Source organism: the organism of the source record quoted next, unplaced genomic scaffold, assembly GCF_019419815.1.
Source record: "Pyrus x bretschneideri cultivar Hongxiangsu unplaced genomic scaffold, Pyrus_bretschneideri_v1 Contig35, whole genome shotgun sequence".
Classification (NCBI taxonomy): domain Eukaryota; kingdom Viridiplantae; phylum Streptophyta; class Magnoliopsida; order Rosales; family Rosaceae; genus Pyrus; species Pyrus x bretschneideri.
Genome location: NW_025999668.1, coordinates 4,595,463 through 4,615,607, shown reverse-complemented (window position 1 = coordinate 4,615,607; position 20,145 = coordinate 4,595,463). Strand labels below are relative to the sequence as shown.

The following is a 20,145-nucleotide window of genomic DNA, read 5'->3' as shown; positions in this document are numbered from 1 at the left end:
CGTTGCACGTCATCGGTATCTGTAGAACACGAAACTCCGCCATTCAATGTGAACTATGAGGCATAAGCGTATCCTATCTCTCTTGCAATACTCAACACCCATCCACTGATATTTACTCAAACTTTCAGCTCTGGTGTACCAAACAAAAATGAAACAGTAAGATACACAAAACGTAAACTCACGTGATGATTGTCAAGAACTGCTTGAAAACAGGCGATCACATTTGTAATCCCATTAGTCATTTTAGAAAAGACTTGCTATTAATACACTCTGTTTACATTTACAACTAAAGAAATGCTTTACCAGTTACACGCCTGCTTCCTTGTTTTCTTCACAGCCGTTCACATCTACATTAAACCGGCCTTACCCCGCTTGCTTCCTTACTACATGATTTTGCATTCACAACAAAACCAACAGCCATACCTCACCTGCTTCATCGCTTTCTCTGACATACTCTCAAGTTTCCTGAGAGAAATTACATGTCGATGCAAACACAAGGGGAACCACAGAAACAGGAACTCTGACATACTTATCGGACCATCGAGTGGACAACCAGTATTTCGTATTAAATTACACTGTACTTCCCAAACACCGGAAGGAATGGCTCCATATGCATTAAATAATCCTTCCAGTCTGATCAATCAAAGTGCCAACTTGTTCTCCACATAGAGCTCTTGAAATATTTCCAGGTTCCAGCAGATTGAAAATCACAACTACAGAGAAAGCACATTATTTTTAGTTAAAAGACGGTTTAACATTTGCTAAAACATGTGCAATTAGGAAAGAATGAGACCAACCCGGAATTCGATTCTCTTCGCAATATGTTAATGCCATGGCATCCATGGAGGTATTACTGCTAGGAACAACCTCCCTATAGCAAATTATATCAACACTAGCACTGTTGCTACCAGGATGAGAGTCATATATGCCATTCAAGTTTGTGCCCTTGACGACTGCCTCTGCATTAACTGACACCAGAATAAAATAATTATATAATATTATATTAATATATATATATATATATATATAGGTTGATAGATGAAATAGAAAAATAAAGGAAAAAAAGCATAGAGAAAAATAAAATAAGTAGAATACAAAAGAAATACATAGGGGGCAGGGTAGACTCCTACTCTCAGATGCTCGCAAGGCTGCTGCAGTATCAGTTGTGAATAGATAATTTCCAGTGCCGGCACCAGTACCACCAAATATAACAACTCTTCCTTTCTCAAGATGTCGTATGGCTCGAAGCCTGTTATATGGCTCAGAAACCTCTGGGATTGTTAATGATGTTTGAACACGTGCCTGAAGACCCACCTTCTCTAAAGCTGATTGAAGTATTACAGAATTCATAACTGTTGCCATCATACTGATGAGAAATCAACGTTAGAGAAACAGCATGCATTTACCAATTCAGATTTTATAAGTACTTTGACTTATTTATTTGTAAAAGAAGTTGAGATATAACTGCAAAGATGGAAGCAAAGAAGGGATTTTATTTTTCTGGACTGAAGTAGACAGAGGATTCAGACTAACAGATATTAGCGACCCCTGCAAAACTTCTGCACAGACAGCCACATATGTGAAACCTAGCAAACCCAGCAATTTTACAACCAAGCCTAAAGATCCACAGAGGCCACTAAACAACACGCTCGAATCAAAAGCGCAGCTCCCTTTAAGTACCCCAACCTAGTTTTGATTATGTAACATTGTATTTGACTACTGACCAAGTTGACAGAATAAAATTTGGAAATAAAAGTAATAACTAAACCGTTACGACACTGTCAAAACTAGAAATTTGATGTTGTTGCTTATTGACCATTGGAACATAATGAAGATGATATTCAAGCATTATAATTGAACAGAAGTAGACCACACAAAGAAAAAAAATTTGGACATTACCCAATATGGTATGCTGTAGACCTATCCAATCCAGTAGAAGACACCCATGTCTCTCCACAAAAGACATTACGGCCTCCGACAACAATCGCTACCTTTAGAAAGGATAGAATACAAAACACTAAGTTATGACACAAACCAATACATTACAAAGTACCGGAAGCAGAACCATTGGTAAAAAAGAAATACACGTTCAGGAAATACCTCCACTCCAAGGTGGCAAGCTCTTGCCACTTCCCCAGCAATCTGCATTGCTACCTAATTACAGAGAGAAGCAGGTCAGCTCATTTATTCAGCACAAATAATCTAACATTATAAAACTCAGTAGCGTATTAGCTAAAACTCGCACCTTGGGGTCGATACTCTGGCAGTCCCCAGCTAATGCAGCACCACTAATTTTAAGCATTACTCTTCGCCATTTTAGATTTGGCATCGACTTGGCTTTCAGGTTGTTTCCAAAAGCAGCGCTGCCTGGCGTGTATCTGCCAACAGAAATATCTGCCGCTCCATGAGATGTTTTGTTTGTGAAAAGAAAACCAATAATCATTAACCGAGCACACGCGACATGTCATTTTTACTCATATGAGCAAGAAACCCTATAAAGTAGTTCCACCATCATATACAACCAGTAACAATACCGAAACATGGAACCAATGCCAATAACTTTATTCCGGCGGGCGCACTTTTTAAAAGTCCAATGGCACAAGCATATCCGATTCATGACATGAACAGAAGCAAACACTAACTAGAGAAACAAGTTCAACCAGTTTCGTATATTTCACGTTCTCATGGTTCATCCAAAATTAAAAACCTAGCAGAGCAAAGTTTCTTGGATTCAACCAAAAACTTGAACCATATTTATTACTACAATTTACAATACCTCTTCAGTTGCTTAGCCACATTACCACCGGCTCTGCCCACGCTGCGCTCCTCGTCCGAACCACCGCCACCTTTCGCAGCAACGGAACTCCCCAAAATGACCTCAAGCTTCTTAAACCAATGCCAGTGACTGGCACCCATCCCACTACTAGTAATCCTCTGCAGCTCCACCTTGTACCTTTTCTTCAAATTGTCAATCTTATTCTTACACTGCTCTACCGTCTTGTACGCCGACTTATTGGCACCGCCGGTCCCACACCGCTCGCTGAGCATCTCCGCCACCTCCTCCCAGTCCCTCCCCCGCAGGTTTCCCCTGTTCAGCTGGTTGAATTTCTCGGTGTAAGCTTCTAGAAGGCACCCGATGGCAGTGTCGCTCCACTCCTCGCGGTCCTTCCGATACTCACCTCGCTGCGATGCCGTTTCGGGCCCGCTGGACGACTCGGCTTCGGTGGTGCTGGTGGTAGGGTTAGGGTTAGGGTTAGCGGAGGAAGATTTGAATCTTTTATTGTAGTAAGAGCTCCGTTTAGTGTTGGAGTTTCGGGTCGGGTTCGGACTCCGATCAATGTCGTCGGGGAAGGGTGGAGGGAAGAAATTGCGGTTGTTGGCAGCGGCGGCGGAGTCGATGGCGTCGCCGGGGCGTGTTGGAGCTGGGAGGTGAGAGGAGGCGTCGATCATCGGGAAGTTGTCGGAGGAAGCCATTAGCGTTAGGGTTTGAGATTGATGAGAGAGACGGAGACGACGGCGTTTGAGGTTAAGTGACGGAACGTTGGAGATGGAAACGGAAGGGTTAACAGGGTTAGGGATTCGGTCACTTGGGAAATTGTGGCATTGTCATCAGTCTGTAACGGTTCTTTGACAGAAAAATAAAAATCAGTCTGGTAATGGTTCCGTCAGCTCCGCCAAACGTCTGGTTACACTTACACATTTATTTTGTTGAGAAATGTCAAAAGTGCGACCCTGTAGCTCTTACACTACGTTTGGATGAAGGAAATAAATATAGAATTTTGGTAAAAGTTAGAATTTATAAATTGACAGGCACTAATTCTCTTATTTGGATTCATAAACATAGAAATTTAGAATTTCCGCGTGGAAAAAAAAACTTGGAATTTGGGACCTCCAAATCCCAAGTTCAAATTCCATGTAAATAGGTGTCATTTCTTAATTTCTATGATTGATAGTTTAAAAATAACAAATTCCGTATTCAATTCCATTGTTCTTTTAGGTTAACCAAACAAGGAAATTTACAAATTCTAGAAAATAAAATCTCGTCATTTCAATTTTCGTCATTTTTAAATTCCTTAATAATTTTAAATTTCTTCACCCAAACATTAATGTTTTTTTCACTATGTTTATACTCAGGGAATTGTTATTGGCACTCTAAAAATCTCATTTTGCACTTCAAACTTTCTATAATTAGTAAGAAAACTACACTTATGAGGAGTGTAGAATGAGATATTTGGAGTGTTAATAATAGTTCCCTATATTGTTGGTACGAAAATTAATATTAAACACTAAGACCATTCTCAAAAAAGATGTTAAATTTTAAATATAAAATTTAAATTTGACAGTTTATGTGACATTTTGATATCTTTTAAAATTCTGTTTCTATTCAATATGTCAAACTTTTAACATAAAATAAAACTTCATATTTATTTTATTTGCATTGGTAATAAAAGAAAGTGAATTAAAAGGTATAAAAATATTTATACATTGCATTGGTAATGAAAAGAAATTAAAGGGCAAGGCTTTAAACCAATAAAAAATTAATAAAAAGTATTTAATAAGGATTAAATGTCACAATTGTCCCTGTGTTATAGTCATATGACCAATTTAGTCCCTGTGTTTTCGATTTGGCTATCATAGTCCTCCCGGTTGTCTTCGTTAGCCAATTAATGACATTTCCAATCTCTTTTAAAAATTTGTAAGAAAAATCATATGAGAAATAATTACTCTTTCTCTTTTCAGAAAAATGCAAATCAACGAGAAATAACTCGTATAAGAAATAAAACTTTCAATTCTGAAAAATGATTAAGGTTGTGATATAAAAAAAAAAAAAGAGGGGATAATGTTAGGGAGGAGGTTAGAGAGTTGGGAGGAGAATAATTTTTCTTTTATTTTTTAATTTTATTTCATTTTAAATCAAATAAATTATAATTTTATATATAAGTTTATAATATTTTATATTTTTTTTACAGAGATTATATGGAAATGTCCTTAATTGGCTAACAGAGATAAGACAAAGATCAAATTGGCCAAATTGAATACATAGACTAAATTGACCCATTCACTTAAACATAGGGACCATTTTAACATTCAAGCTATTTAATAATTAATTAAAAAAATTTGAAGTTGTTGTCAAATTTGGCAGCAAGGGAGAGAGATGTCATTTCATATCATGCCACATCAGATTTGGCTTCTCGGTTGGAAAACATTGCTGCTATCTTTTTTTACCGTTATTGCTTATGTGGTCATTTTGACTTTAAGGTGACAGAAAGTTCATAGAGAATCACAATTTAAGAGAGACTCCTTAGAATTTCTCTATTTTTTCTTTACCTATTATTATTTTTTTAAAAGCCATCTAGGTTTGAACATATGAAGCCGATTCTCACGAACAAAGTTTTCGGATTCTTAGATCTAAAAGAGTCGAACCAGATGTCGTACAAGTTGTCAGGGATGAAAATTGGAATGTCAAGCTCGACTGCCAATTAGACCTTAGGAACCTCTCCTTTAGACTCTAAGACCAATTAGAGTTTGCTCTACTACACTACTTGGTGTAGCATCGATTTACGAACCTTAAGATAAGTTAGATCTTTTTGGTTGGTACCCTTCACAAGGAAGCATCTTTAAAACCCAATATAAGGGCCTTGAATTGAATCCGATAAGAGTTTTATCGATGTTTTAAGTTCATTTTTGTATATATTTTACTTGTTTTGCGATATTCAGTACTATTTTATCAATTTAATTTTTTTACATACCGTCTTTACTTTTCTATTCGTGAATGACCACACTGGTATGTTTGAATATAATTAGTTTATATCCAACCTCATCTTAGTAGTTTCTGGGCCTTAACATGCAAGACAGTAAAAATAACCTAATTTGAACCAAACATTGGCACAATCCATTGATAAAGAAGTTTTATTTACCTGGGGTGCAAGTATGGCATAAACATATAATTTATTATCCTAAATACAACAAAAAAATAAAGAAGTTTTATTTATCTGGGGTGCAAGTGTAACCTATGATTCTCAAACAACTGCAACAAAAAAATTCCTTAGCATATGGGTTTGCTGGTGTACATTGCCTAATGACGAGGTGTGTTTATGCAGTTGACTGGCGAAGTATAAAAGTTGTTGGCTCTGTGATATTAAATTTGTTCTTAAATTTTGGTGGTTTTCTTGCTTAATTTGTTTCAGTAAATGTATTACAAGCATTTAGGGCAGACGACCATCACAATGACCACACTCCGCCCTCAACCACCGTGTTGTACGAGGAGGGTAGTTATTGTTGCTGCCCAGGCCCTCTCTCGCTCAGTCCAATCAGCTATATTATAATTTGATCTAATCTAAATTAAACTACGTAGAGAGCAATTCGAACTTGCATGATGAGGATTATGTTGTTCTAGTCAACTTGACTAGCCTGCGTCTTACCATATTTCTAAAAGACGCTACTCCAGTCAAAACTATAAGATCTCGTTTGACAACGTGTTTTTAAATGACTAAAACCGGTTTTAGAGATAATGTTTTTGGGTTCCCCCAAAACACTTGAAGTGCTTCCTCCCAAAAACATTTTATCTAAAAATGCTTTCAAGTGTTCAAAAACACTTGTCAAAGGAGGCCCTAAATCCGGGAGTCGAGCATCAACTATCAACCTTGTAAACTAAAACTAAAACCGGAGATCCTACCATTCCTCACCTACCAAAAATACGTATGTACGGAGGAAATATCTATTTACATCTGCCTATAAAACCTGCCAACGCCATAGAAAGGAAAAGTTCCATCTCTTCTTTCATCTCCCTTCATCTCTTTCTCTTGGCACCAGCTCCTGAACCTCGGCCACCATTTTTCACGCTGGCAGCAGCAGAACCACCTCTACCTCTGCCAGCCGGTGTCTTCTTTGCACTTGAATTTGGTGCACCCTTCAAATCGAATTGTACTTGCACTCCTGCATAGTATGAGGAACACATAAATCATGCATTCTGGAATAACATACATCTAAATGAACACATAAATCAACCTATGAGCTTTCGAATTTAGTCGCATCCATGTAGGATACTACCAGTTACCTTTGGTGTTCAAACTTTGCAGTTCCTTTTGCAGCTTTTCACCAACAGCAGAACCTTCTGACAAATTGTGAAAAAAATAAAACAATCACTAAATGAGCACCAAGAAGTCAGATGGTATCCAGAAGCAAACTAGCTCGCATAATCTTTAGTTCCATTTACAACCCTAATATCATAATTAACCTTTTTCACGAGTAAGTTTCTTCCGGCAATATAATAGAGAATTCCAGTAATCCTAAAACAAACCATTTCTGGTGGCGTCCGAGTTTCCTGACAATAAACAGAGCAAAATCCTAGAACAATATTTCAATATTCCACAGAGATGCACACTCACAGGCCATAATATATCAACAGGTCACGAAAGAACATTTCTAGAAGCGTTCCCTGTATTTACTTTCCAATCTGCGATTTCAGAATCCCAGATAGCATGGAACATGCCCTCCATTTCTTATGGAGTACAACATGTTAGCATGCACCATTCTTATTTTACAGAATAAGGGTACGTTTGTTGCAACAGACTATCTAGGACTGGACTAACTTCTGAGATTAAACTGGAGTGGCTTGGCTTGGACTAACCAGGACAAAAATAGTGAAGTGTTTGGTGCAGCAGCAAACTATATGTCCTGGACTAAATTATGAAGGAAAACAAAAAGGTAATCAGCAAACCAAATTTTGGTCTCAAAAACATATTCGAATAATGAATTGGATACAAAACAGAAGCAAACTGGATGATGTGAAGAAATGTCGAGCTAACAGTAATCGTAAATGAAATTGCAGAAATTGGAAACCGAAATATACCCATTTTGCTAAAAAAATTGCAGAAATTGCTAAACGCCTACAACACTATAGCAGCAATTTACACAAATCATAACACCAAATTTACAGAAAAATTGATTAAAAAAGAAAAAAAAACCGAATTCCAAGACAACAGCACAATTCCAATCACCATTAGCAGAAATTGCAAATCTTGTGAGAGTTAGAGCAAGTACCAAAGAGAAAAACCGAAATCAAGCGGCAAGAGAACAAAAAATAGGGGACTTTCACATCTGTGAAATACAAAATCTATGATTTCATAAACATCAACAATTATCTGCGACTTGAGTTTCAGTGGTCGGTGGGATGGTCTGGCGAGGTCGTCGAGCAGGATGAGAACGCGATAGGAGTCGATCGGCCGACGCAAGAGAGAGAGGAGTTGAGCGTATAAGGATGAGAGAGCGCACGGTCTTAGCAATCCCATAGGATTCGAGGAGACTCACTAAGGCCGGCTAGAGAGGCCTTTAGTCCGTGCGAGTGAAAGCTAATCTCATTAAACCTAATCCCTCCCGGTAACAAACACAAAATTTCACTAAGTTTTAGTGTAGTCTAGTCTAGTGAAACTTAATGAAGGTAAACAAACACACCCTAATAGTGATAGAGCTTTCTATTCCAGAAACATCTTAAGGCAACACCTTTTCACAAGATACACTGCAGAGCAAAATGGCCATTTATGGTTGTGAAAATAATCCTAAAACTAAAGTAGTCCAGCAAAATGAATTATCTATTAAAGAGGAGCAGCATAATGATGACAGAAACTTACCCAAGTCCTCTGTATCTGACGAATTTTCATCATCACTCTGAACAAAAGTATCATCATTGTTCTCACCAATGACATCATCAGATGGTTCTAAAAGCACAGCAATCCTCTTCTTAGGGACCTTTTTCATTCCAGGAATAGTAACAAAATCTGCAGCTCGTACCATCCTTGTTTTGCTTCCTTCTTTGTATGCTTTTGTCAGAGCTGATTTTACAGCAGGCAGTATGCCATCTAGCGGATTTGGATGCCCCTGATAAATGGCTTATCGATGAGAAAACCTGTAAAATTTTGAAGCAGTATAGCAACAACCAAGCCTGCACCAAGGGTTACCTGAAATTTGGATAACTCCACAATAGTATCAAAGTCATCCTGACTAATGGAGTAAGTATTCATGAACTCCACAACTTCCTGCACAGCTTCATCCTGATATTTTTTTAACACACAAGATGGATTTATTACTGATCATCAATCCAACTGTTTTACATACTTTGCAATTAAAATAAATCTTCATATACTAAAATAGACTATCTCCAACCTTAGGCAGTTCACGGAGAGGCACGGTCAATCGTTTCAGAAGAAGAGAAAGGTATTCAATTCGCAGTGTTTCCCTAAACAATTTACAAACGAGAAATTAAAAAGCTTCCAAGGGACACAAAATAAGACAAATAAAATAAAAACAGAGTGGTAGAGAGAGAGGACGGGAGGGAGAGATAGTGGTCTTGAAAGGACACATTCACTATAAAACCTTGACATGACAAACTTTTTAGTTCTTTTTTGTCACAACTACATGATAAAATTTCAGGAATCCAATACAATATATCAAACATAATTCAACAATTGGAAATTTCCAAAATTTTCAAGTCAGTAGGACTGAAAACAGAAGAAACAATGGCCATGCACGCACAAGAAAATATAAGTTTACAACTTTCCAGATGGATCTAAAGTTCTAGGGTTCCATATAAACACCATTGGTAGTATAGTCCTTATATAAGTCAATAACGCTGGGCATTATGGCCTTGTTTGTGTCTGGGATTGGATTGGAGAAGTCACTAGATTCAATGTATGTTGATTGTTGAATGAAGAAACGGATGTAACTTCCAAGGTTTGTCCAAGTTTAGGTAGAAGATGGATTTATGAAGGATTGACAAGGATAAGTTTCCTTCATGACTAGTCCATCTTCTACCTTCAACATGGAAAAAATTTCGAAGTTGAATCAAGTGACTTCTCCCATCCAATCCAATCCTTGACACCAAACTCAAATGCATTAGGTTAGTGACCAAAAATTCAAACATAGAACAGAAACTACCTCCCCGAACTAGATTCACGAGAAGCAAGAAGATGGACATGCAAATCTTCCAAGAGCCTAAGATTTTTTCCTAATGTTGAGTTCTTTCCCAGCCACCCTCCAAATCTATTAAAATTCCTTTCTCCCTGCACAATAAGGTAAACTTGTGAAGGTAAGCATAAACGTTGATGCATGTATAACATGAATATTTCAAAACACTTAGAAGATATATAACCCAAAAACAAATTTTATAAAGTAAAGAAATGGGATAATTAAGTTTCTTTTTACCAATGCGATTTTAAGTTGAACCAGTGGTCCAATGACATAAAAACTTCTTAACAGTTCTATACACAAGCACAAGTCTATAAAACAAGATCCCTAATATCATGTCACCCCTCTGTGTGGCTTTCTGGGTGTAATGGGATCATAGGAAAGCTGTACAAATAAAATGTGAATATCAACAAAAAAAAAAAAAAAAATCATTATAGACCATTTTTATGAAGGCTGCAACAATATGTGCACTGCTGGAGCACACAGAATGTACACATTTTCAAGGCCAAAGAGAGGACCAGTTAACACTCTTTAAATTTATAAACTTGCAAAGAAAAGGAAATAAATTACCTGCTCAAGTGTCTCTCTCTGCCCCCGCAACAATGCAGCACTGGTTATAAATAAAAAATAATACCACGAATCAGAAATTATGAATTAACTCAAAGAAATTATCTCAACTTCCGGAGCTGATGCGAAGAAACATACGGAATTATAGAGGATGAAAGACAAGCACTTTGGGAAAGCTGCCAGTGCCGATATTTTCTAATCTGTACATTGAAAATATCTCCATTGCCAATAGACTCAGCGGCACGGGCAATCAAGTTCATACGTTTTATCCCACTATCATCTTTAACAGCCGAACTTGGCCTATAGTTGATATAATTTTCCTGCCAGAAATTGAAAAAGAGAACTAATATATTAGAATATTCAAACTTTGATCATTTGGAGAAGGAAAAAAAAAAAAGAATTAAAGGGTGCAGTTTATAAAATTTGATGGGTGCAGAAGCATAAGTAGATTCAATGTTCAAGTGAATGCAACTTTGCATCCAAGTCCATCAAGAATCTGACATAGAATTAAACAGAATTTATTGATCATTACATAAAAGAAGATAAGGAGAATAACATTCTGATTCTTGTCATTTGCATCGGAACAAGCAGCACTAAGATCTTAAATCAACTAACAAGATTTGAAAATTGTAGAAGATGTGAAGTAAGAACACGCTAAGCCTCATGGGAAGAGAGATAGAGGGAGATGAGTGCGAGAATCTGATAATTTTGATCTTTTCTTTCTACGTCATTGTTATTGTACCAAATTACGAAATATTCAAAATTACATCTCATGATACAGATATTCCTTTTTCTCTTTTATCTTCTATTTTTGGTCAGAGTCAAGATACAAATGTTAAAAACAATTCTTCATATTGATGCAAGTTCAATTTTGTAAGAGTTCAGTATGTGAAAGGTTGTAAAGACAGTCAGGACAGTTCAGCATGTGAGTCTTGGAATCATTTTTAAGATGTATGGTGTATATCATTCATCTCCTTTTTTTTAGTTAATTTCTTTATTTGTATCGGAAATTGCGTTCGGATTTGTGAAATAAGTTAATAAAACATCAAAGAAATTTCAAAAAAGTCTCCCACAAATTATGCTCCTACTAGGTAAGTGTACCTTCGAAATTCTGTCCCCCTCCCCATACCCTGCCCGCCCCCCCACCCCCAGTCAGGACGGTTCAGCATGTGAGTCTTGGAATCATTTTTAAGGTGTATAGTGTATATCACTCATCTCCTTTTTTTTTAGTTAATTTCTTTATTTGTATCGGAAATTGCATTCAGATTTGTGAAATACATTAATAAAACATCAAAGAAATTTCAAAAAAGTGTTTCCCACAAATTATGCTCCTACTAGATAAGTGTGTACCTTCGAAATTCTGCCCCCCTCCCAATTCCCCACACACCACCACACCCCCCCCCCCCCCCCCCCAAAAAAAAAAAAAAAAAAAAATTAATATCATCTCCAACGGAAAAGCATTACCAGGTCAAGCGTCACGCAGTCATATTTTTACAATAAAAACTCCATTCCTGACGTTATTGTCATAGCTTTCGAATGAACCTATGCATCATGTTGACAGTAAACACTGCAAGTCTTTTGTTCCTCCTAGTATTCAATAGTGAAACAAAACATACTAAAGTTTGCACTGTTTGTTATAGCATTTTTTATTCAGTATATGCCAGCCAAAAAGCAAGTGTCCTAGCAAAGGAAGAACCTGGATTAGAAGAAGGACTAGGTCAGGATCACTCATGCTCAGGTCAACACGCTCATCCATTCGCAACTTTCCAGCATTAAAACCAAACAGCCTGCAACAGAAAAGACATGTCAGCATCGTGCACCTGGTTACTTTTCATGGCCCCTAATGGATCAATCAGAACTTGTGAAGGATGGCACTCTGAGAGCCCCTATATTTCTTGATATAAGAGAAACAAAAATACCGTATCTGGTCATAAAATAAATGTCAAAGATTGTATGGGATAAAGTAAGGTTTTGAGCATCGAGACAGTGGAGTTTTGTGGGATGATCATGTAAGATTTTGGGTGACAGTATCAGTTTTGTGGGATAAATTGAGGTTTTGGACAATCATTATCAGCTCTCTTCTGTGTTTACAGAAATATCATATTTTTGCAGATTGGACGGCTGTACTTATTTAAGCTTATGCATTGCGTTTGCATTCTTTTTGTATGGTAGATGGAAAACTTCAGTTCTCATAAAATAACGTTTAATTTTTTTTAAAAGTGATTGGGTTCAGCGCAATAAGTTGTTCTGATTTGTGATTGCAAACGAAAAAATATTTATGTATATAATTGAGAACAAAGCAGTGAAGCTCAAAACATGGTTCAAACAACTCAAATGGTGATGCATATATCAATCAAGAAACCAAGTTTAGAAAATTCAAAATGCATATGAAAAAGAGGAGACAGGCATATAAGAGATTCAAAAGACAACAAGATGCAGAGAACCAGAGTCAAAAAGAGAACTTTGCTGCCATACTTGTCAACAGCTGTGAATGGTGAAATATCTTCATCCTTTGAACTGCTTGATAAGCGCTGCCGTACATCATCATATTTAATGATTGACATTGAGAGGCTCATATATTGCAATTGGTTAACTGCCATTCGCATGTCTCCATTAACTTTTTCTGCAAGTTCCTCAAGAGCAATCTGAGACAATGAATAGAAAATTAATCAACAAGGGGGGAGAAGAATCTTGAGGTACATGTCAGAAACCAGAGAAGCGAGATACCTGATCACATGTAAAACCATAGTAGAAAAATGATTATGAAGGTTACCACTAAACAAAAAAGAATCAATACCTAAACTGAGTTAGGTCCCAAAAACATCTCATCCCAAGGAAAAAGAAAAACAACTACAAGAAAAATAAGGGAGAAAAGAGAAAATGGAGAACCAACTACACTATCAAGAACCGGCCAAATTAAAAGAGGAAAGGGGGGGGAGAGAAAAAACTAAAATGATACGATTCTACAGTATAGTGCATTACAACAGCAGAAGTTGTGTCCCACGTGATATTTTAGTGAATCCAAGCTTCTGTAGCATTATAGTAGATGAAAACACCAAATAGTGTACTTCCATCACCATGGGAAAAAATGCACTCAGAGTTATAAAGTACTTACCTCATTAACTTGAAGGCCTTCAGCATTTGCAACTTGCATCAACCTCTTTGCCATCTACAAACCATGAACAAAATTTAATAACAGCAAAGTGGCAACAACCTTATTCAAACATTATTCTTCGAAGGCATGTCAAATATAAGTGACAAAAAGCCTGAAGTTTCTAAAAAAATAAAAATCGCTTGACAAAATCTCAAATGCAATTTCCTTATCCATGCAATGTATAAACACAATCTAAACAAAATCTTGCAAATGGAATCACTATTGCAGAGTTTTATAGTTGAAAATTAATTTTAATCTTGCAAATGGAGTCGATAAAAATAATACGTCATGATGTCAACCCACTTGTTTAACGATCACAGTTAATATTCTTCATCACAGCACAACAAACATTATAAGATTACATTATTTTAGTATGTTGTAGAATTCTTGAAAAACATTAGTCAACGACTTTATTGAAAAAAAAATGTTGCTTAAGTTATGCAGCATAAACAAATTTACATCCCATGTGTCAGTTTGTATTCCTGAATGCGGCAAATGTATGCCAAAAAGAAAAAAAAAAAAAAAAAAAAAAAAAAAAACCTTCAACAAGAAGGCATGATTAAGAACCAATAAGTAAATGTGCAAGTGACTAGAAGAAAAAATATGAACATTCTTCCAAATACTCAAATATACAGAAGTACAGACAATTTGTGAGGGTGGAGGAGACCTGCTGCTTGGTAGGTTTGCGAAAGTTGAGAAGCAAACAGTAGTTCACAAGACTTTTCAGTTTCTGACTATAACGATCATTACAAATGCAGATAATAGGAATTTTTGAAATCTTTATGCTAGCAATAAGATCAGCAACTCCACCCCGATCTCCAGCAGACATCCCATCAACCTCATCCATAATCAGCACAGTTTTGGGATGCTTTGATCTGCAAATTTAACTCAGCATTAACAAGAGAAAATAATGCTGTCAGGCACATCCTATGCGTAAATGCACCCCAAATAATGGATAATATAGATTAGGCTTACTTATTGTATCCACCCTTGAAAGATGTCTCTAATCCCACTTAACCCCGAAAGTCGCTTTAACCCAATCCCCCTAAATGCACTTTTCGGTCCCACTTTACCCCCTCATCAAGTCTGTCAAATTTTCCATCCAAGGCATGGCATGTGAGGAACCTATTGATTTTCTTATATGTAAGCCCCACACGAGCAACATAAAAGTTTATCGTTTAATATTTTAATTAAATATGGCAATCATATCTAAAAACAAAAAAGTTTAACCAAAAACACACAAGGTTAATCCCACCGCCAACCCACAGCCAGGACACCCCCCCCCCCTCTCTGCCAAACCCCCATCCAACCCTTCCCCGAACTCCTACAGATTTTTCACTTCCAATCCTATTCCTCGCACCCATTTCTCCCTGGCACACCCACACCCCCGGCGGCCTAATCTCCCTTTCCCAGAAACAACCCTACCCCCGATCTCCCCTCCTAGCAAGTAGCAACAACCCAAAAACCCCCTCCACGCCCACCCCCCACCCCCCCCCCCCCCCCCCCCCACACACACACACACAACCCCTTCTGCTCAAACCACCCTCTCCGTCGTTAACTTTTCCAATTTTCCTCTCCTTAAGAATCCCACTTGTACCACATCAGCAGCTACGCAATTTTTTTATGAAGTGCAATTAGGAGGAAATACCATGATTAAGCTATTTTTGAGAGAGAGAGAGCGAGAAACCAACCCATCCATGCTCAGGGCCTTGTTGCTGACAAGCTCTTTAATCAAGTTTGCATTGCTTCCACCAATTCCCCTTTCAATCTTTGAATCAGCTTTCCCACGACTGTCACTAGCATTTACCTAATCAATTCAGCAATATTCAAATTATCTCATAGTTCCGCAAAATTCAAATTTAGCATGAGAGAAAACAGAATATAGCATTCAGTAACATAATTCAGCAATATTTAAATTATCTCATAGTTCTGCTTCTTGGTTAAAGTATGACACCTCAATTGCCTGGAAACCAAGCATTTGACTGACTAACTTTGCAGACGTCGTTTTCCCTATACCAGGTGTTCCGCTTAAAAGTACAGCCTTTTTTGCACCAGAATTGGTTGGGTTTTTTCCTTTTTCCTTATTTCCAGTATCAAGAAATTGCTCATTCCAATGTGCCAACCAATCATGAAGCTGCTTTACCTGCAGATTAGACATTACATCAACTGTATCAGAGCTTACTTTTGCTTCCCAGATAGATGCATATGCAGACAATGATGCAATGGTGGCAAAACAATGACCAACATACCAGTGACTGATTCCCAATAATGTCGTTTGGAACCTTTGGCCTATATTTTTCTGTCCAAGTAAAAGCAGAATGCTCGGTAGTTTGCTTCTTACACCTAGCAAGGGAGGCATCTGACTGCAACTGTTTGCTAGATGCACTTGATGCCAACGAGCTTCCAGTGCAATCTTCTGGAACGGTTACATGCCAATTTTATAAGAGAACTTCAAATATGATGACTACATTTGTTTTTCAAATAAGATGCAACTGCTTAATTAACCTGCTAGAAAAAAGTATCCAAAATCCATATAACAAGAAAAACATTACTTTTAGCCTCCATGTCATAAAGAGTGCACAAAAGTTTAAACACTTTTGAAAGTTGAGACAAATAGAAGGGAAAAAGAATGTAAGTTTTATTCCTAAGTAAAACTGAGAACACAAAAACTTTGGACACGTGGTCCCAGTGAGCAATAAAAAAATGAAACAGAATATAAGTTAATCATACTGATACCATATGTAGTTTGGAACACTTCCTACTAACTTATGATGAACATGGTCTGACAAAGAACAGATAATAACCACTCAAATGGAAGAACTAGATGAAAGTGGTACAGAACAAGATGGATCAGGAGCCATCAGGAAGATTATTAAAAACCAGTTAAATACATGATAAACTACACGAAACAAAGCAACAAAAATTAGTCCAAAACAGCAGGGCAATCAATTGTAACAAACTAACAAAGATATCATTAAAGTTCCCAAAGTCCCAAAGAGAAGCCATAAATGAATTAATCCAATAGTGTAGTACAACTTTTTTTCTATCATCAGGAGTTCATCTAGTCATTCCTCCCCAAACCACCCAAAAGGACGCAAAATCGCACGCCGCCACAAGGTTCCAAAGTTATTTTTCATTTTCCTTCGCAAAAAGCATTCAGACAACAAAGAAGTACAGTGCCGCAAAATCACCCAAATTAACCAAACTAAAGGACCACATCTGCTCCCAAATTGTGAACAGAAGAAGAAAGAGAGTGCAAAAGTAAAAGGTTAAATTATTCACCAGAAGAATGAACAGTACCCTATTGCCCTTATATGCTAGCTCTGCAAGAGTATGTACAAACACTATGGAGACAAGATAATTGAGAAATAAGACACCCTCGACCCTTTTCATACATTTAGATTGTACAGAAAACCCAGCCAAATCAAAAATCAAATTATAAATCTGCAATTAGAACAACACACTCAAATTACTTAATGAACTGGGACATACTCTTCAATGTTACTGTCTTAGGGCTTTTATTGGGCAAAGATGCTGCTGCAGCATCATCCACAGATTTCTTTGCTTGTTGTACAGGTAATTTAGCACCGACAGATGCCCGAATCATATCAAACAATCCATCCTCGGTAAGAAAAGCCGTACTACAGAATACAATTACTTTTCAGATAAAAATAAAGCAAGTATAGGAAATATGAAAAATCTAGTTCAGTTCAAGACAGCAAACCCAAGTTCTTTGGCTTTAGAGGATTTCCTTCCCTCAATATCTTCATCGCATAAAAGATAGTTCTGCAAATAGACTATGTTAATCAAATGCTAGCACTCCAAGGGATTACAAGATCGAAACATGAGCATACCGTTTTCTTGCTGACAGATCCAGTAATACGACCGCCATGACGTTTAATCAAATCCTCTGCTTCTTCTCTTTCCAAACTGTAAGTAGTAAAAATTTAAACTTCAATATTAGAATGAATGGAAAACAAATATTTATTGAAATCTACCCAAGAAAAAAAAAGGAAGAGGAACTTCATGCTACCAGAGAAACATTAAACTTGAAACTATAATACCAACACAACCCTGACAAGCATGTGAACGTCACACATATATTACAATAAATACCTGTCAAGTGTACCACTAATTACAAAAGTCAAGCCAGCTAAACAATCTGGAGCACCTTCAGGAACTTCCTGAGACATGCAAACATGGACTAATAGTTAACATCAAGGAAAATACAATAATTTTAATAATCAATTCCATATATTCCAAAACATTAAACCTTTTCTCCTTTGTGTGGGGGATCTTTCCTTTCTCCATAATTCATAAATCCGCCTCGTCCAGCGCCCCTTCCTCTTCCACCAGCTGGTCCTGCAGAAGCACCTCTTCCACCACGACCCCTACCAGCCGGCTTGAGGGGTGATTCGGCATTCTTTTTATCATCATTGCCACCTTCATCAATAGCCGTAACCTGCAGTGGGATTCCCATGCCAGATGTGCTCTTCAGTTTCTTACTAGGTGTGGCATCAAGTTCAACTGATTTCTCCTTCGAATTAGGCGAGACAAAATCGTCGTCGTCGTCATCAACAGCTTTGTGAGCTTTTTTTGCAGGTGAGGGTTTAACACATTCATCAGGATCCTTGTGAGGCTTTCTTTTGGATGGAACTTCAGTTGTTCCATTTTCATCCTTTGGTTTATCTATGGGAAAATACTTGCTAGTTTTCCTCCTGCCAGAACTTTCTTGACCTCCTTGCACCTGGTTTAGCACAGATAACAGAATTAAAGAACAAAACGGAAACCTTATTATGATTAATATAGTTTCCCAACTCGGGGTCAGTGGCATTTCAGTTTTGGTCCGAGATTCTGATCAGATTCCTTGCCTAGTACAAGAATAAAATACATAAAATGATAACGAAAACAATCCTCCTTTTCTTACAATTTTCTCAGCAGAACGGAGCAGTGGAAAGATCATACTTTCTTGTTGTTAAAGAAAAGAACATGGAAACAAACGGAAAATGCAATGAACCTACTGGTTCTTTAAGCTCAATCTTAGGTGTAGAAGGAGCCGCCGCCGGTTTCTTGGTGTTTCCCTTGTCGTGGGACTTCATAAACCACTTCCTAATATCGGCCTGGGACTTGATTCATCCAAATGAAACAAACAAACGCAAGACATCAAATCATCAGCGTATGAGAAGTTAAATCTTTAAACCCTAGAAAATGGAAAATAAGAAAATTGGTATTGAGAAGTTACCATGTCTGAAGCTTTGCTTAAAGCTACAATGCAGTATCAATGACACACTGACTATCACTGCCTCTTACACGATATGATTCTGCAACCCAAAATTATCTCAGAAATCAAACCCACAAGAAAACTTGAAGAGAAAAAGTATGTACCCTTCTCTTCAGGAGAAATACGACTGAGGTGTTTGCCTTGGGGTTTTTCAGGGTGTGTTTGGGGTTTTTAAGCTGTTGTTTGGTTGCTGAGAAAATTAAGTTAACTGGATTTCAATCACTTCTTTGTTCTTTTCCAGCTATATTTATTGAAACAAAATTATGTTTGGCTTTGATTTTTTTTTTTTTTGCTTTTTTTAAGTAAATTACACAAAACTAAAGGTATGATATAGCAATGGAGGTCTGACAGAAAATTTACCCCTTTTTTTACACAAAACTACCTCATGAGGTATTACATTTAACTGTCAAAATTGACCAAAAATTTAACGGAGGTCTGATATTACAACGAATTCATATGTTAAGGTACGACATTTCAATGTTTAAAATATGAGGTATGAAATTGTGGTTCAATTAAGGTAGTTTTATATAATTTACCCTTTTTTTATAATTATATAAGTATTTATAATGTGTTTTTTAGTTAATCTCATGTACACTAAATTTTGCTAACAAAATGACTAAATGATGTGTCATAAATAAAAAATAAACATGTTTATTAAATCATCAACTTTCATACTATTTAATTTACAAAATTTAGTCTCCCCAGTATTATTTTTTTTTTTTAATTTGGTTTTTTATTCACGAACTGTTGAACAAAAATAAAATCATCTCAGTGGATACAATTGTATTTCTTAAAATTCCAAGCTTTCAAAAATTGTATACCAAATGTACAACCATATGCGCATGATAAAAAAAAATCTCTGTAGGGGTGGGCACTTTGGAATTGAAAACTGAAATCAAAACACAAACCAAATCGAACCACACCTAACGGTTTAGTTTTGCTGTTTTGAAACGGTTTCAGTTTGAAACTAAACCGCAATGTAAGAAAACGATTTGAAACTGAACCGTAGTTTTGATTTTGGCTTTTGAAAACCGCACCACAAATATAGAAAGAATTTTTAATTGAATAACCATATTAGATGTTACTTGAAAATGTGCCCGCACGTTGCTGCGGGACTTGAATGCATCACCTTGAACTACATGAATAAGATACATTTTACTTTAATAAATTCAACACAATC

The 20,145-nt window shown here is 36.9% G+C and overlaps 2 protein-coding genes across 7 annotated transcripts; both read right to left on the bottom strand.

Annotated features, from left to right (window-relative positions):
* Positions 1–162: 162 nt before the first annotated feature.
* LOC125480758 lies at positions 163–3,687 on the bottom strand. Of its 2 annotated transcripts, none has more exons than XM_048591870.1 (7): positions 2,777–3,687; positions 2,246–2,378; positions 2,101–2,154; positions 1,900–1,991; positions 1,107–1,366; positions 798–968; positions 163–713 (listed from the first exon to the last, which is right to left on the bottom strand). In XM_048591870.1, exons 1-7 carry the CDS (start codon positions 3,472–3,474, stop codon positions 616–618), a joined length of 1,506 nt encoding a protein of 501 aa, XP_048447827.1. In that variant the 5' UTR covers positions 3,475–3,687; the 3' UTR covers positions 163–615. The 2 variants fall into 2 exon arrangements, with proteins under 2 accessions (XP_048447827.1, XP_048447828.1); XM_048591871.1 differs by having other exon boundaries at positions 1,131–1,366; positions 2,777–3,685.
* Positions 3,688–6,354: 2,667 nt separating this feature from the next.
* Positions 6,355–19,201, bottom strand: LOC125480721 (replication factor C subunit 1-like). Of its 5 annotated transcripts, none has more exons than XM_048591767.1 (22): positions 18,927–19,201; positions 18,706–18,810; positions 17,958–18,431; positions 17,801–17,868; positions 17,539–17,614; positions 17,409–17,470; positions 17,177–17,325; positions 15,934–16,100; positions 15,639–15,827; positions 15,376–15,491; positions 14,352–14,559; positions 13,646–13,699; positions 13,006–13,175; positions 12,227–12,317; positions 10,669–10,850; positions 10,534–10,573; positions 9,934–10,058; positions 9,163–9,235; positions 8,958–9,050; positions 8,631–8,877; positions 7,058–7,114; positions 6,355–6,936 (listed from the first exon to the last, which is right to left on the bottom strand). In XM_048591767.1, exons 1-22 carry the CDS (start codon positions 18,927–18,929, stop codon positions 6,791–6,793), a joined length of 2,895 nt encoding a protein of 964 aa, XP_048447724.1. In that variant the 5' UTR covers positions 18,930–19,201; the 3' UTR covers positions 6,355–6,790. The 5 variants fall into 5 exon arrangements, with proteins under 5 accessions (XP_048447724.1, XP_048447725.1, XP_048447726.1 ...); XM_048591768.1 differs by having other exon boundaries at positions 7,058–7,111; positions 18,927–19,200; XM_048591769.1 differs by lacking the exon at positions 18,927–19,201 and having other exon boundaries at positions 18,612–18,753.
* Positions 19,202–20,145: the final 944 nt, after the last annotated feature.

Coding starts and splice junctions, on each gene's coding strand:
- LOC125480758 (XM_048591870.1), bottom strand. CDS start 3,474: ATGGCTTCCTCCGACAACTTCCCGATGATCGACGCCTCCTCTCACCTC. Junction 1,992..2,100: donor CTTGCCACCTTGGAGTGGAG/GTATTTCCTGAA, acceptor TCCTTTCTAAAG/GTAGCGATTGTTGTCGGAGG. Junction 969..1,106: donor GAGTCTACCCTGCCCCCTAT/GTATTTCTTTTG, acceptor TTCTGGTGTCAG/TTAATGCAGAGGCAGTCGTC.
- LOC125480721 (XM_048591767.1), bottom strand. Junction 18,432..18,705: donor AGATTGAGCTTAAAGAACCA/GTAGGTTCATTG, acceptor GTGCTAAACCAG/GTGCAAGGAGGTCAAGAAAG. Junction 17,615..17,800: donor ATTAGTGGTACACTTGACAG/GTATTTATTGTA, acceptor TACTACTTACAG/TTTGGAAAGAGAAGAAGCAG.